Genomic DNA, 17,326 nt, shown 5'->3' with positions numbered 1-17,326 from the left:
CACACACACACACCATGTACCTGTGGGTATAGTCTATTGACTCACACCTCACACACACATACACCTAGTACCTGTCGGCATAGTCTAACGACTCACACCATGCACACACACACCTAGCACCTGTCGGCTTAGTATATAGACTCACACCTCACACACACACCTAGTATCTGTGGGCAAAACCTATAGACTCACACCACACACACACACAGCTACACTCCACACACACACCTACACTCCACACACACACACTACACTCCACACACACACACCTACACACCACACACACACACCTACACTCCACACACATACACATACACTGCACACACACCTACACTCCACACACACACCTACACACCACACACACACACCTACACTCCACACACATACACTGCACACACACACCTACACTCCACACACACACCTACACTCCATACACACACACACTCCGCACACACCTACACACACACCTACACACACACCCACACTCCGCACACACACACCTACACTCCACACACACCTACACTCCACACAAACACACCTACACTCCACACACACACACCTACACACACACCCACACTCCGCACACACACACCTACACTCCACACACACCTACACTCCACACAAACACACCTACACTCCACACACACACACACTCTCCACACACACACACACACCTACACTCCACACACACACATACACTCCACATACAGACACAAACTTATACTCCACACATACACCTACACTCCACACACACACACCTATACTCCACGCACACACGCACCGACCTACACTCCACACACACACCTACACACCACCCACACACACACCTACACTCCACACACACACCTACACTCCACACACACACACACACCTACACTCCACACACACACACAACTACACTCCACACACACACACACCTACACACACACACCAACACTCCACACACACACAACTACACTCCACACACACACACCTACACTCCACACACACACACACACACCTACACTCTACACGCACACCTACACTCCACACACACCTACACTCCACACACACACACCTACACTACACACACACACACACCTACACTCCACACACACACCTATACTACACACACACACCTACACTCCACACACACACCTACACCTCCACACACACACACCTACACTCCACACACACCTACACTCCACACACACACACCTACACTCCACACACACACCTACACTCCACACACACACCTACACTCCACACACACACACCTACACTCCAGCCACACACCTACTCTCCACACATACACCTACCTACACTTCACACACAGACACACCGACACTTCACAGACCTACACTCCACACACACACACCTACACCCTACACACACACACACACACCTACACTCCATACACACGCAAACATACACTCCACACACACACCTACACTCCACACACACCTACCCTCCACAAACATACCTACACTCCACACACACACCTATACTCCACAAACACACACGCCTACACTCCACACCCACACACGCACACACATACACTAAACACACACACACCTACACTCCACACACACACCTACACTCCACACACACACACCTACACTACACACACACCTACACTCCACACACACACACCTACACTCCACACACACTCACACACACACCAACACTCCAAACACACACCCACCTACACTCAACACATACACACACCTCCACCTCCACACTAACACCTACACTCCACACACACCTACACTCCACACACACACACCTACACTTCACACACATACCTACACTACACACACACACCTACACTCCACACACACACCTACACTCTACACATACACACACCTACTCTCCACACACACCTAGACTCCACACACACACACCTACATTCCACACACACACACACCTACACTCCACATACACACACACCTACACCACACACACACCTACACTACACACACACACCTACACTCCACACACACACCTACACTCTACACATACACACACCTACTCTCCACACACACCTAGACTCCACACACACACCTACATTCCACACACACACACACCTACACTCCACATACACACACACCTACACCACACACACACCTACACTCCACACACACACACCTACACTCCATACACACACCTACACAAACACACACCTACACACACACCTACACTCCACACACACACGAGTTGCGGAGACTGATACACACCTTTCACACACACACGCAGAGGAGTTACTTCGACTTACACAAACACACACAGAGGAGTCGCCACGACTGACACACACACAGAGGAGTTGCAGCAACTGACACACACACACACAGAGGAGTTGCCGCAACTGACACACACACACAGAGGAGTTGCCGCAACTGACACACACACACAGAGGAGTTGCCGCAACTGACACACACACACAGATGAGTTGCCGCAACTGACACACACACAGAGGATTTATCGCAACTGACACACACACAGAGTCGCCGCCGCAACTGACACACACACACGGAGGAGTTGCCGCAACTGACACACACACAGAGGATTTATCGCAACTGACACACACACAGAGTCGCCGCCGCAACTGACACACACACACGGAGGAGTTGGCGCGCACGCGCACAGACGCGCGCGTGCACGCTGCGAGCGGGCGGGATGCTGCGCGTGTCCCCAGCCCACTCACGCGTGAAGATGGAGGAGCAGGACAGCGCGGAGTGGGGAGGATTTTACGCGAACCACGCCGAGGTGAGCGACACAGACGGGGACACGGACGCAGGGACACAGGCACACAGACGCGGACACACGTACCTAGACACGGCAGCATAAATTCACAGACGGAGACACAGATACACGAGCACAGACACATAAACACAAACGCAGACACACGTACACAGACACGGCAGCATAAATTCACAGACGGAGACACAGATACACGAACACAGACACATAAACACAAACGCAGACCCACGTTCACAGACACGGCAGCATAAATGCACAGACGGAGACACAGATACACGAACACAGGGACACAGACACACAAACACGGCAGCATAAATTCACAGACGGAGACACAGATACGCGAACACAGCCACATAAACACACACACACAGAAGCACAAATACACAAACATCTAAACACAACTGTGCGTAGACACGCATACAAATCCATACACAAACCCATACACGAACATGAATACACAACCGAGCACAGACACATACGCAAACATATAGAAGCCCACACACATACACATACACGCAACCGCATACAGACGCACATACGCACATACAAACCCATACACAAACATATACGCATGCACACACAAACGTTTGCACACACTAACACCTACACACTCAAAAACATTTTCGGAATACGCACAAAAGCAGACACTCACTAAACGTACACATGGACATACAAACACCCCCGTATAGCCATTTAAAGACTGTTGGGGCAAGCGCTGTTTGCGAGCACCTATGAAGGCCGACACAGCGTGCGATGGGGTGGGTGGCCATCACCACGCCCGGCCGCCTTTGTCTCCCTCTGGGCGATGTTTACACACCGCACCAGGTACTCATTTGAGGCTGAGTTGACTTAGGGGAAGCTCAGGACCGGTTCAGATAATCGTCGCTGGTGTTGGCCGTGAGCGGGAATCGAACCCGTGTCGCCGGGTTCGTATCGCAGCGCGCGAACCGCTACACTACACACGCGTGTTCACACCCACATACGTGTGCAAATATGTGTTCACACGCGTGTTGAAACTCACATGTTTACTCACACGCGTGTTCTCACACACACACACATCTTTACACATACGCGTGTTCACACACACACGCGTGTTCACACGCACACATATGTTCACACACACGCGCGCGTGTTCATATATACACACATGTTTACACACACGCGTGTTCATACAAATACGTTTACTCACACGCGTGTTCACACACGCGTGCACACACACACGTGTTTACACGCACACACATGTTCACACACACGCGCGTGTTCACACACACACGCGCGTGTTTACACACACACACACGTGTTCATACACACACGTGTTTACACGCACGCACATGTTCACACACACACGCGTGTTCACACACACACACACGTGTTTACACACACGCGTGTACACACACACGTGTTCACACGCACACACATGTTCACGCCCACACACACACGCGTATTCACACACCACAAAGGAGTACGTTGACTGCACGGTGATTTCAAATCCCCCTTCCAGCCTCTCTCCATCACCACTTAGCACAATCCCTCATTCAACACGAACACTTTTCTGTATCATCTTGAAGAACACACTGGGGGTGGGGGTGGTGGGTGGTGGATGAGATACGCCTTTATTGTCGAAGCGTCTCGCCGTGCCGATAATTCGCTTCGATCACAGAACTCTCGAGTGGCTTAGAGACATTGCGTTATGCAGCGTGCTTAAAAAAAAAAATGCGAACACTTCGGAGAAATTTGCAAACAGCAACTCGAGAAATGTGCCCCTGCCTCCGGGCTCTGTGGACCACATGGAGAATATTCCAGGACACGTGCTGACGACGATGGCGAACGAGTGGGAAGACCCTTTTAACTTTTTGAAGCTATTAACATTACACTCGTTACACATGTTACAGTGTATATTATCCTATTATTTGAGTCTTTCGGTAAAGTCACGTAGATAGGTTCAAGTTAATAAACAATGGAAAAAAAAATACAAAATCAGGCGGAGAGATGACGACCGCATGTGTTCGCGATCGAAAAGGCGTAGTTTTTATTAATTAATCTTAACCTATCTACGTGACTTTTCACAAAAGCGTTAAGTCGAGTCTATCATCCGCTTCCTTTTTTCCACTAAAAACGATCTTCCCATATACGTGTCAAAAACAAAAATTAAGCACCCTCTTTAACCACTGCAATGGTTATGTCAATTTGTAGCGCGCCACCACCGCCGCCGTAGAGTACAGATAGGCCCCGACTTACGATGTTCCGATTTACGATATTTCGATATTTCGATCTTACGATGGCGATGCGACAAAATTGTAAAAATATTTTGAATTTCGCGCGGCAGGCAAACGCAGCGGCGTACGAGGTACGAGACTTGTACGTTGGGACGCTGCCGGTATGTACGCGTCTCCCGCCTTTCTATGAAATTGCAGTTCGTATAGGTGGGCTAAGAATGAACCTTTTTTTTTTACACTTCACATTTTACCGTGCAATACAGTATTGTAATTAATAATTACATACAGTATATCGTGTATACAGTACGGTACTGTAAATCGCTCTGTTTTTGCTAAATCATCACCATTCTTTAAGACTCCTGGGTAGGCTAGGGCCATCTTCGACTTACGATATGTTTGACTTACTATGGGGGTCGTCGTAACGCATCTCCATCGCAAGCAGAGGACTACCCTGCACTCGCTCGTTGCCCTCGTAGAGAGAGAGAGCGAGAGAGACGGAGAGTTCACGACTCAGAGACGCTGCGAGGATGGAGGAGGGAGAAACCACGGATGAGCAGCAGGAAGGAAGCAACGGCGCCACGCCGTGACTACGATTACCCAAGCGGCCATCTACAGACGCCAAGGTCTTTTCGGCCCCCAATGCACGAGCGTTCACACGTGGGAGGAAACGTGATTAGCCGGAAAAAAAACCCCACACGCGTTGCGAGGGAGGTGCGCTATATCCCCGTGCAGATGGAACAAGGGGGGTCTGCTGGTTTGCTGTACCGCATTCCACCAGGCGAGCCAGCGTACGGCTCCTCCTCGACACCCATCTGTGCGGTGACCCACCAACCCTCGCGGCTGCCTACTAAGCGCTGTATTACAGGCCACGTGCCTAGCCACCACCGCCTTGCTTGACCATACTTCACCACGCTGGTCAGCGCGGGTCGATGAAGGGAAGGTGGGGTGGGGGAGTTGTCCACGACCGTTCAGATGTCGCTCGCCGCCGATGTTAGCCGTGGCCTGGACACGAACTTGGGTGACTGGGTTCGTGGGAGCAGTGCGCTAACCACTGCGCCACCGCTCCACCGACGCGTATGTGAACCGTACGGTGCGTATATGTTGAACTCTCTTGACGAAGCAAACGAATTTCCGTGACTAACGCAGGAACGGGGGAGGCGTTCATCCAGCAGTGGATTTCCAAAAGAGCTGCACGTGATGAAAACTAAGTATGCATGCATCCGTAATGTAGTTTTTTTTAATTGGTTAGACCGCGTAAATATAAATGCGTCGTTAAACCCGCCACCAACCCGACAATTAGTGGAGGTCTGCCACGTCAACAGAACTCGTTACCGGTACAGCAGCACCGGTGCGTTGGAGAGTAACCACACAACATTTACCATCCGAGTACGACGTTTCGCCAGTAATTACAACGGGCATCATCAGGCGGCAGCCAGATTCGCGTGCGCGCATGCAGAACTTCTTTCGCACCGCACGCACGTAGGCCAACCGTTGCCGATCGCGCTGCGCGATGTCTCTCCGTTGCCAATCGCGGAACGCGTCCACCGCGCGCTCTCGAGAGCGCTGTCTCGTAAACTGAACGAGAGCTGCTCCCTCCGCGTGGTCAGACGCTCCGGGAATCCTGGAAGTAAGACGCACACCGCAGCAGCGTTTTATTTAAAAAAACGTGGAGACGTGAAAGGCTGCAGCTTATAATGCGAACGAAGCGATGCAGAGGCCTATTGCGTGAATTATTTATCGGAATTTTTTTACCAACGTATAATCACCATCATCAATCATCACCACCACCACCACCACCACGTTGGTTATCATCGCCTCCGATTATCACGGTTGGCTACGTACGGTGCGAACGAAGGTCAACGTACACGCATCGTCATCACGACATTCAATGAAGGCTCACTGTATTCGTTGAGCCTTTCTAAGGTAGCGGAGTCGCGCGAACCATGACATACAGAGACGCACCTCCGATTAGCACGGTTGGCTACGTACGGTGCGAAAGAAGTTCGACGTTCATGCAGGGGAGGTAGAGTGACGATAATCAATTTAACACGTGGGAGGCTTTCGCTACCTATATTATTCACAATAAAGGTTTTTTTTTTGGGGGGGGGGGGGGGGTTAGATCGCGTTATTTATAAATCTGTCGTAGCCCTCCACCACTTGACACGGCCAATCAGCAGAAAAAAAGTGTCACGTTGACAAAAGACAAAATCGTTCACTACTTTAGCCCACCGGTGTGTTGAAGAGCGAATCCAGTCAAACTGTAAATGTTGTGGATTCACTCTTCAACACACCGGTGGGCTAAAGTAGTGAACTATTTTGTCTTTTGTCAACGTGACGCTTTTTTCTGCTGATTGGCCGTGTCGGGTGGTGGAGGGTTACGACACATTTATAAATAACGCGATCTAACCCCCCAAAAAACCCATTTATTATGAACGATAATCAAGTTGCGAGAGGAGTCTTCATTATTTCAGTTTGCGCGTAGTCACAGGTTTGTGTGACTAAGTTTGCCGTGGATTTGACCGCGTGTCGTGTGAACAGACAACAATGTAACGCGTCGCAACGTGGGTGGTCGAAGAAGGTCCATTTCCGAAACGTAGGCGATGTTCGATTTTATTTTTCGTTTTATTACTCTACGGCTGTGAACCTGTGGTGCGAGATGCCCTTTCTGGGGGGGAGGGGGTAGCGAGACATGTCCAGATTTTTTTTTAAATAAGGAAAATTAGCAAAAACACAAATGAAATACGCGGGCACGTTAAGTAACAACTTACGTTGTTTCATCAAAACCCTGTGTATTCATTAACATTATAAACACGTTGTGTTTAAAATTTGATTTAAAGCTTTCGTGACTGCAGTAATTCATATTCTTAGTTCTTTCGGTAAAGTCACGTTGAAGGGAAACAATACAATAATAAAATATATATAAAACAATAAAACAAAATTCTCACGACGTTTCGACCATAACACAAACGGTCGTCATCAGGTGTGTCGGTTTGCATAACACAAACGACCGTTTGTGTTATGGTCGAAACGTCGTGAGAATTTTTTTTATTGTTTTATATATATATTTTATTATTTTATTGTTTCCCTTCAACGTGACTTTACCGAAAGAACTAAGAATACACGTTGTGTTTGTTTACGATTGTGAACAAAAATGGATGCAAGGCTGCAATAGGTTAAGAACCCACTGGCCTAAGGCCTCAATGTTGTTGACGAGCGTGTTGTGTTGTTGCCATTAATTGCGCATCACTGTCAACGCGGCGGCTGTAGCATCGTCAACCACTTTGTTAATCATGTGAATTACTCATCGCTAACAGCACTAGCCCCAACAGTCTATAATGGTCATACGGGGGGGAGAGAGGTTTACATAATTAGCATTTCTATATATGTACATATTTGCGTGTGTGAATAATTAAATAGCATAACAAGCAATGCGCTTACAAATGCGATATCGCGTTCGTCGAGATCAGGGGTCGTCGGAAAAACCTTCGCCTCCAGAGGCTCACGCGGTGTCTCTGTAAGGAGCTGCTGCTGCTGCTGCTTCGTCGTCACAGTTATTTATTAAGGGACCACGGTCTCCTATTCACATTCCATTGCGGCTCTTTAAATATAATTAGAGGTTTCTTTTTCGTGTACCGAAATATTTTTTTTTTATTCCATTGCGGCTTTTGAGATATGTACAGGTTTTTTTGTTTAGCGTACCGAACACATTTTTTTTCTATTTTTTTTTTAAACATTATTGTTATTCTGTTTTTCCTACCGCGCTGCCATCGATACAGATCAAGCAGTGCGCGCTTTGCCAGGCGGAAAATTGAAGGTGTCTATTGCGCGAGTCGGACTGTACGATTCACAACGGCCAATCTAACGCTTCACGTTTCATTCACTCGCGTTTGTTCACTTGTCCCGAAATAATTCATGGTGCATCATCATCCTCATAATCACCACCACCACCACCATCATCATTTCAATCACTGGTTCAGACATCACTCGTTACTACCACTGCAGCTACGGACGTTGCTGATAATCGAACTCAGGTCGTCGGGTTCGTAGTCGTTTGCTATGTGTGCGTGTGTGTCAGTGGACACATCGGGACACCCATCCAGGTGAAATCTTTGAATTAAATGAGAAAAAAATAATCGTGCGGCGCGCTAACCGTTGCACCACCGCTCCCCATCTTTATCCATATTTACTTAATTTGAAGATTTCGTGACTGCAGGAATCCATACTCTTTGGTTCTTTCGGTAAAGTCACGTAGGTATAAAATAAATCACGACGTTTCGGGCGCAACACAAGCGTCCATCATCAGACTTTCACGAAAGAACCAAAGATAATATTTACTTATTTCATACACTCAGTTGTGTGGGTCTCGCTTTAGCACGACCAAACTGTGCGTTTGAAGAAGGACCATGAGCCGAAACGTTCCCTAATACATAATTTCCCTTTTGTTGGGGCAGAGAATGTTTAATTCAGGAACATTAATCGCAGTTTTGCATGTATACATATAATTTTTCAAGAGGGTAATTTTTACAACGAAAAAAGATGACAACACAGTCATTGATAACACTGCCCTAACAGCATAACAAATGTATTATAGGCGACGTTTCAGGCAATGACCCCTTTGTTATATATTGCTTAAATGTTATTTTCCTCTTATGGGGCACACCCAAAAAAAGTTAATTCGACTCAAAATATTCACCTCTGTTTGTTGTTTCATGCAAATATTCCCGCAGCAAACAATGTTGCCGCATTTACGTTATCATTGAAACAGAACTAAATATTCAACACGCGGTCGGAGTAGGAGGAGTAGTAGTTTATTTGTCTCAACCATTTGTGAAGATTCGCAATAACAATTTTTGAGTGAAACAGCTGAGTAACGACAGTTATTGTCAACCCGTTTCGTCATGTCCTGAAGATGCTTTACGCAGCTGCACATGTCACGTATCTTACCCGCACCACCGATTAGCACGGTTGGCTACGTACGGTGCGAAAGAAGTTTAACATACATATATGCACACATCCATACGTGTCTTGTACTGCCACTTGATTTGGTTGTGAGAATGTACCCTTCAACTCACTCAGCAGCTCACTCAGCAGCTCACTCGCTCACTCACCAGCTCACTCGCTTAATCAGCAGCTCACTCGCTCACTCATTAGCTCACTCGCTCACTCAGCAGCTCACTTACTCACTCACCAGCTCACTCGCTCACTCACCAGCTCACTCAGCAGCTCACTTGCTCACTCACCAGCTCACTCACTCACCAGCTTACTCGCTCACTCAGCAGCTCACTCGCTCACTCACCAGCTTACTCGCTCACTCACCAGCTCACTCGCTTACTCAGCAGCTCACTCGCTCACTCACCAGCTTACTCGCTCACTCAGCAGCTCACTCAGCAGCTCACTTGCTCACTCACCAGCTCACTCGCTCACTCACCAGCTTACTCGCTCACTCAGCAGCTCACTCGCTCACTCACCAGCTTACTCGCTCACTCAGCAGCTCACTCAGCAGCTCACTTGCTCACTCACCAGCTCACTCGCTCACTCACCAGCTTACTCGCTCACTCAGCAGCTCACTCGCTCACTCACCAGCTTACTCGCTCACTCAGCAGCTCACTCAGCAGCTCACTTGCTCACTCACCAGCTCACTCGCTCACTCACCAGCTTACTCGCTCACTCAGCAGCTCACTCGCTCACTCACCAGCTTACTCGCTCACTCACCAGCTCACTCGCTCACTCAGCAGCTCACTCGCTCACTCACCAGCTTACTCGCTCACTCAGCAGCTCACTCACCAGCTTACTCGCTCACTCAGCAGCTCACTCGCTCACTCACCAGCTTACTCGCTCACTCAGCAGCTCACTCGCTCACTCACCAGCTCACTCGCTCACTCAGCAGCTTACTCGTTCACTCACCAGCTTACTCGCTCACTCACCAGCTCACTTGCTCACTCAGCAGCTCACTCGCTCACTCACCAGCTTACTCGCTCACTCAGCAGCTCACTCCCCAGCTCGCTCGCTCGCTCGCTCACCAGCTCATTCACTGGCTCGCTCGCTCACCAGCTCACTCACTCACTGGCTCGCTCACCAGCTCACTCACTGGCTCGCTCACCAGCTCACTCACCAGCTCGTGAGCTGGTGAGCGAGCTGGTGAGTGAGCTGAACAATGGTAACACCCGTCACGTTGATCCCTTGCTGCTCACGTGGACATTTTCATTCGTTTGGCTTGGTCGGGTGGCGAAGGGTCTCACGACACGAATTCTAGCCAGATCGTTACGTTGGCTTCACCCAAAAAAGAATCTACGCGTTATAAAATGTCATTATGAATATTATTATAAAGTGATAATAACGTTTTTTTTTTGCGGGGTCAGATCGCGTAAATATTAATGCGTCGTTAAAGCCGCCACCACACGATGCAGCCGATTAGAAAGGTTTGCCACGTGAACAAAACGTGCCAATTCGTTACTGCTTCAGCCCACCGGCGTGTTGGAGAGTAAACCCACAACATTCACTATTTGAGTACCGCGTGTCGCTGGTAATTTACATCCATCATAATCGGGCGATATTTTGCCAGAATTGCAGTATTATTATTATACGTCAGTTATATTACTAACGCTCCTTACACATTACATTGATAATTGTTTTATTTATGGACAGCGTGATAATGAATACCACTTGCAAGGTTTACATTTGTATTGCCGTTACAAAGCCCTGACATTACTCGCCACCCATACTCATAAACATACAAAATAAAGATCCCCAAATTTAAATTTTGATTTAAGCTTTCGTGACTGCAGTAATTCATATTCTTAGCTCTTTCGGTAAAAGTCACGTTGAAGGGAAACACTTCTTTTAAATGTTTCTTGCCGTTGGTTTTTTTTTTACACCTGATGACGACCGTTTGTGTTATGGTCGAAACGTCGTGAGAATTTTTTTATTGTTTTATATATATTTTATTATTTGATTGTTTCCCTTCAACGTGATTTTACCGAAAGAGCAAAGCATATCCCCAAATATAGCCTCACAGAATAATGGGACAAGTGCTGTTAGTGAACACACACACATATATATACAGACTGTACAATTACATTGACATGCACGGAAACTCACGTATGCCTACAGAGACAAAGAACCTCAGTATAGCCTTAACAAACTGTTGGGGCAAGTGCTGTTAACGAGCACTTATGAATGCCGGCACGGCTCACAAGAGATTGGGTGGCCAACAATACGCCCGGCCGTCTTTGTCTCCCTAGCGGCGATGTTTACACACGGCACAATTTACTCATTTGAGTCTGAGTCCACCTATGCGAGACCCAGGACCGGTTCAGATCATCGTGATTGGTCTTGGCCTTGAGCCGGAATTGAACCCGGTTCACCGAGTTCGTAGTGCTAACCACTACACTACCGCTACACGACACATTTGAGACATACCTATATATATACACACACACGTATACTCAGATAACCAACTTATATATGTACATATTTTTGTCCCACGGTAATTGCTATGTAATGCGTATGTGGAGGATTTTAAGACTTTTTTTCCCAAGATGATTTGTCACATCTTGTGAAGTTAGATCAATCAGCTCACGCCTCGCTTGCTTGGGTAATTGCGTTAAAATGTAACATTGAGCACACGGGCGTATCATAGAACTGTTAATTATTTGCGGACTAGCTCACTAACTTAGGCGGGAGCTTCTTTAAAAAAAAAAAACATTTCCGATGATAATCATTCTTAATACTAATGATGCTAACCAGCTGAGAGCGGTGGTGCGGTGATTAGCACACTGCGCTATCAACATGCCCGACCTTAAGATTCATTCCCGACCACGGCTAACATCAGTGGCGAGTAGAGCAACCCGAGTCCTCTATCATTCACCATCCCTCGACGATCAGCGGTGGTAAAGTATGGTCAAACAACCCGGATGAAGGCGTTGATTCAGCAGTGGATTGAGACTGTCTGCGGATTCTTTTTGTGACGGGCAGAGAGGCCGCTGTTGCTCTGCAACGGAAAATGAGAAGACAGCTGACAAATATTCCGCTTTTTTTGCGAAAAATAAATAAATGCCAAGATGTATGTATGTTGAATTTCTTTTGCACCGTACGTAGCCAACCGTGCTAATCGGAGGTGCGGGGGAAGGACAATAAGTTAAAATAAGTTCTAAAGAAATGAGTTTTAAATGTAGATGATTTTCAAATGTATAGTTCCAGTGGCTTCCTTATATCGGAAGGAAGAACGTTCCAGATGGCCGCAGAAGCAGCCCATCTGAAAGTGCGCGATGCAGCAGTGACCGTTTTTGTGGATTGTGATTTTTCTTTTTCAAAGAAATAATTACATTTATCGGAGCACTAATTAAGTTCGATCAATTTTAAATGAGCGGTCGTCAGTCTTCTGTATTCATGACTCCCACTTCTTTGGTGTCACTATCTATAATTTCACCGGTCTACAGCAAAAATTCTTCCGACATAAATGTTGTCCAACTTTACTCATTCTGGGTCACTGGGAATGAAAATGATGCTTAAAATTGTTGATTGGCTCCAGTTTTCAAGATATGCTGGCTGGGTAAGTATACACGACCCTTGACTTGGGAATGGCGGAGGATTAGTGAGTTATAAATGGAAGGGATCTGAATTTAAACCAGAAATGACTAAAATACATCATTGACTGGACCTATGAATACATCTATGACTGGGTTTGGACAGTACTTAATTTTTAAGCAAAACAATGAAATACCAATAATTATTGGTATTTCATGTCTGCCAAACGTCTTCTTTCGCCGTTTCAGTTCAACCCATGTCCATTTGTGACAGGGGAAATCACGGCGTAGCCAGTTACCCAGACAGTTTCAGGGGAAACGGCCCGCAGCAGCCACTAACCGCAGAGTCAGTGTTGGTGTGGAGAAGTGCCCGGCCAGCAGCCAGCCAGAAAACTCGAGGCACAGTTTGTTTTGTTTAAGGTAGTATGATTGGGGACACCGCGTTGGCGAGATGTTAACTACCTCGCCTGGTATACAGGAGGTCGTCGGTTCGATACCGACCCTGATGCCTGCTGTGTATTTGGAGTTTGCATGGTGGCGAGATGTTAACTACCTCGCCTGGTATACAGGAGGTCGTCGGTTCGATTCCGACCCTGATGACTGCTGTGAATTTGGAGTTTGCATGGTGGCGAGATGTTAACTACCTCGCCTGGTATACAAGAGGTCGTCGGTTCGATTCCGACCCTGATGCCTGCTGTGAATTTGGAGTTTGCATGGTGGCGAGATGTTAACTACCTCGCCTGGTATACAGGAGGTCGTCGGTTCGATACCGACCCTGATGCCTGCTGTGAATTTGGAGTTTTCATGATGGCGAGATGTTAACTACCTCGCCTGGTATACATGAGGTCGTCGGTTCGATACCGACCCTGATGCCTGCTGTATATTTGGAGTTTTCATGGTGGCGAGATGTTAACTACCTCGCCTGGTATACAGGAGGTCGTCGGTTCGATACCGACCCTGATGCCTGCTGTGAATTTGGAGTTTTCATGATGGCGAGATGTTAACTACCTCGCCTGGTATACATGAGGTCGTCGGTTCCACACCGACCCTGATGCCTGCTGTATATTTGGAGTTTGCATGGTGGCGACATGTTAACTACCTCGCCAGGTATACAGGAGGTCGTCGGTTCGATACCGACCCTGATGCCTGCTGTATATTTGGAGTTTGCGTGTCTTTCTCCCCGTGGTCGCGTGGATTTGTCTCCGCTTCCTCCGCTTCACCTCCCCCCCCCCCTCCACATTTAGAAATCACAGTGCGTTTCAGCGATCTGGCCGCTTTAAAATTCCACGTGACGAGAAGCCACTCTGTTGAGCTTCTGCAAAAGACCTACGTAGCTCAGTCGGCCCTTACCTGGTAAAAGCAATATATTTGTGTTACTTGTTTTTATTTAATAGTTTCAACGTGTCTCACAGGCCTACCCAACCATCGGAAGCATGGGGGCCATGACGTCCTTCAACTCCTACATGGCCATGAACACCGCCGCTGGACTGGTCACCCCTCCGCCCTGCTACGGCGGGGGTCCATCCGGAGTCTCGCACGGGGGTCCCGGCGTCTTCACGACGGGCGGTCCCCCGCAGAGTCTCAGAAGCCCCAGCCCCCTCGGCTTGGGGGTGCAGGGCTCTCCTCCCGGCGGCTCGTTGGGAGGGCTGCAGGCCGGCCACTACTCGGCCATCAAGAACGGGGGGCCCTACGGCCTCCACGGCGGTGGCCTCGGCGGCCTCGGCGGCGGCGGCGGCGGCGCTCTGGCAATTCGGGCCTCCCGCGAATCCAAGCCGCCTTACAGGAGCAGCTACGCGCACGCCAAGCCCCCGTACTCGTACATCTCGCTCATCACCATGGCCATCCAGCAGTCGAGCGGCAAGATGCTCACGCTGTGCGAGATCTACCAGTGGATCACCGACCTGTTCCCCTTCTACCGGCAGAACCAGCAGCGCTGGCAGAACTCCATCCGCCACTCGCTCTCCTTCAACGACTGCTTCGTCAAGGTGCCGCGCTCGCCCGACAAGCCGGGCAAGGGCTCCTTCTGGGCCCTCCACCCGGACTCGGGGAACATGTTCGAGAACGGCTGCTACCTGCGGCGGCAGAAGCGGTTCAAGTGCCACAAGAAAGCCCCGGGCAACGGTCTCGCCGGCGCTGCGGCCGCGACGAAGGGCGAGAGGAGGCAGCACGCGGCGAGGGATGAGCGCCGGGAACGGGAGGGGCAGGAGGAGCAGGAGGAGCAGGAGGAGGAGGAGGGAGGTGCCTTGGCCGTGACCGTGGCGAGGCGCGCGGACGTCAAAGGATCGACGCAGTCGTCGGCGGCGTCGTCGGCGTCGTCGGCGTCGTCGTCAGCGACTTACCGCAACGCGCTCGCGTCTGCTTTGTCGGAACAGCAGCTGTGCATGAATGGAGGCGACAGGTCCAATCATCACCACCACCACCACCAGCAGTTGCAGCAGCAGCAGCAGCAGGATGCAGCGCATCACGGCCATCACAACCACCACGGTCACCACCACAACCACAATCACCACCACCACCATCACAACCATCATCACCCCGCCCTGCAAAACCAAGACGCGCTCAAAATCGACCCGCGCTGCAACTTCACCCACCCATTCTCCATCCACAGCCTCATGTCTGCGGCTGAGCAGCAGCAGCATCATCAACAGCATCATCATCATCATCAGCAGCATCATCATCAGCAGCAGCGACAGCACCATCAGCATGAGCACATCGATAACCCTCGCTACTCGGCGTTCGGAGCGTTGGCCGCGTGCAGCTCTGTCGAGGGGACGCACGCCAAGGATCCCGTCTCACCGCTGAGCGCCAACGAAGCCACCTACTACTGCTCACAGGGCCTCTATCAGCGAGCCACCATCCTGCACTCGTCATAACGAGACTCTACAACCTCCTCCTCCTCCTCCTCTACACCCCCGCTGCTGTCACCCCGCCACCCCCCCCCACCCTTCCTCTCAGCTGCCTAAGCAGCAGTGGAAACGCAATCACGAGGGGGTGATGCTCATTGCATTCCGAACGGGCCGCGGAGTTGGCCACCAGGGTGGGTTGGTGGCGGTGTTGCCGGAGACGGGAGCCTCCGTCACTCGAGGCAGCTCCAACCGAAGAGCCCCCCCCCCCACCCACCCCCCACCCCAGCAGAGAGTGTGCGTGTTTGTTTGTTGCGCGTCGGACGGACGCACGGGGCGGACCTCTCGGAGTTTACCCGCGCGACGTTTCACGCCGACGCAGCGTGACGGGACGGTCGCCTTCACAGGCGTGCGGGCGTTGACGCAATTTGATGCCGCTGGGTGGACGTGGAGGCGAGGGCAAGAGCGAGGGGGTGGGGGGGGGGGTGAGGAGGGGTGGAGTTGATCAACTTGCAGCGTCGCTTCAAATGCCGCGCCCGGAGATGGATCGCGAACCGAGGACTTCTGGATAGCCGGTGCGGCGTGCTGACCATTGCACCGGGCAGCAGCAGCAGCAGGCAGAGCGTGACTGATGAACCTAGCAAGGCCGGACCACACACAATCCTCCTCATCGTAGTCGTCGTCGTTATTACGTTGTTTTGTCCCTCCACGTGGGTCCACTGCCTACGGCCGTTCAACAGTCACAAGTGGTGATTCGGGGATTCCACTCCCCGCTCCTCGACCCCCCCCCCCCTGAACCCTCCAGACACCCCCCTTCCGTTTTGGGTGGTCATTCATCGTCGTTGACTTTGAGAATAAATCGCCCTCCCGAGATCCCTGTAAGTGGCAACATCGTTTGCTCAAAACGAACACGGACACACACACACACACGAAACGGTGATTATACAGATCAATAACAGCACGATCGGATCATGTACAACGCCGTCAATGCACATCACCATCG

The 17,326-nt window shown here is 49.9% G+C and overlaps 1 protein-coding gene across 1 annotated transcript; it reads left to right on the top strand.

Annotated features, from left to right (window-relative positions):
* Window positions 1-2,107: 2,107 nt before the first annotated feature.
* Window positions 2,108-16,592, top strand: LOC116953834 (uncharacterized). The gene is made up of 2 exons (XM_032974084.2): window positions 2,108-2,745; window positions 14,893-16,592. Exons 1-2 carry the CDS (start codon window positions 2,656-2,658, stop codon window positions 16,351-16,353), a joined length of 1,551 nt encoding a protein of 516 aa, XP_032829975.1. The 5' UTR covers window positions 2,108-2,655; the 3' UTR covers window positions 16,354-16,592.
* The last annotated feature ends 734 nt before the right edge of the window (window positions 16,593-17,326 follow it).

The sequence above is a fragment of the Petromyzon marinus genome, chromosome 53 (assembly GCF_048934315.1).
Source record: "Petromyzon marinus isolate PM22_M1 ecotype Great Lakes invasive population chromosome 53, UKy_Petmar_22M1.pri1.0, whole genome shotgun sequence".
NCBI lineage: Eukaryota > Metazoa > Chordata > Hyperoartia > Petromyzontiformes > Petromyzontidae > Petromyzon > Petromyzon marinus.
Note: the sequence above shows the minus strand (reverse complement) of the source record. Positions and strands in the feature narration are given on the sequence as shown.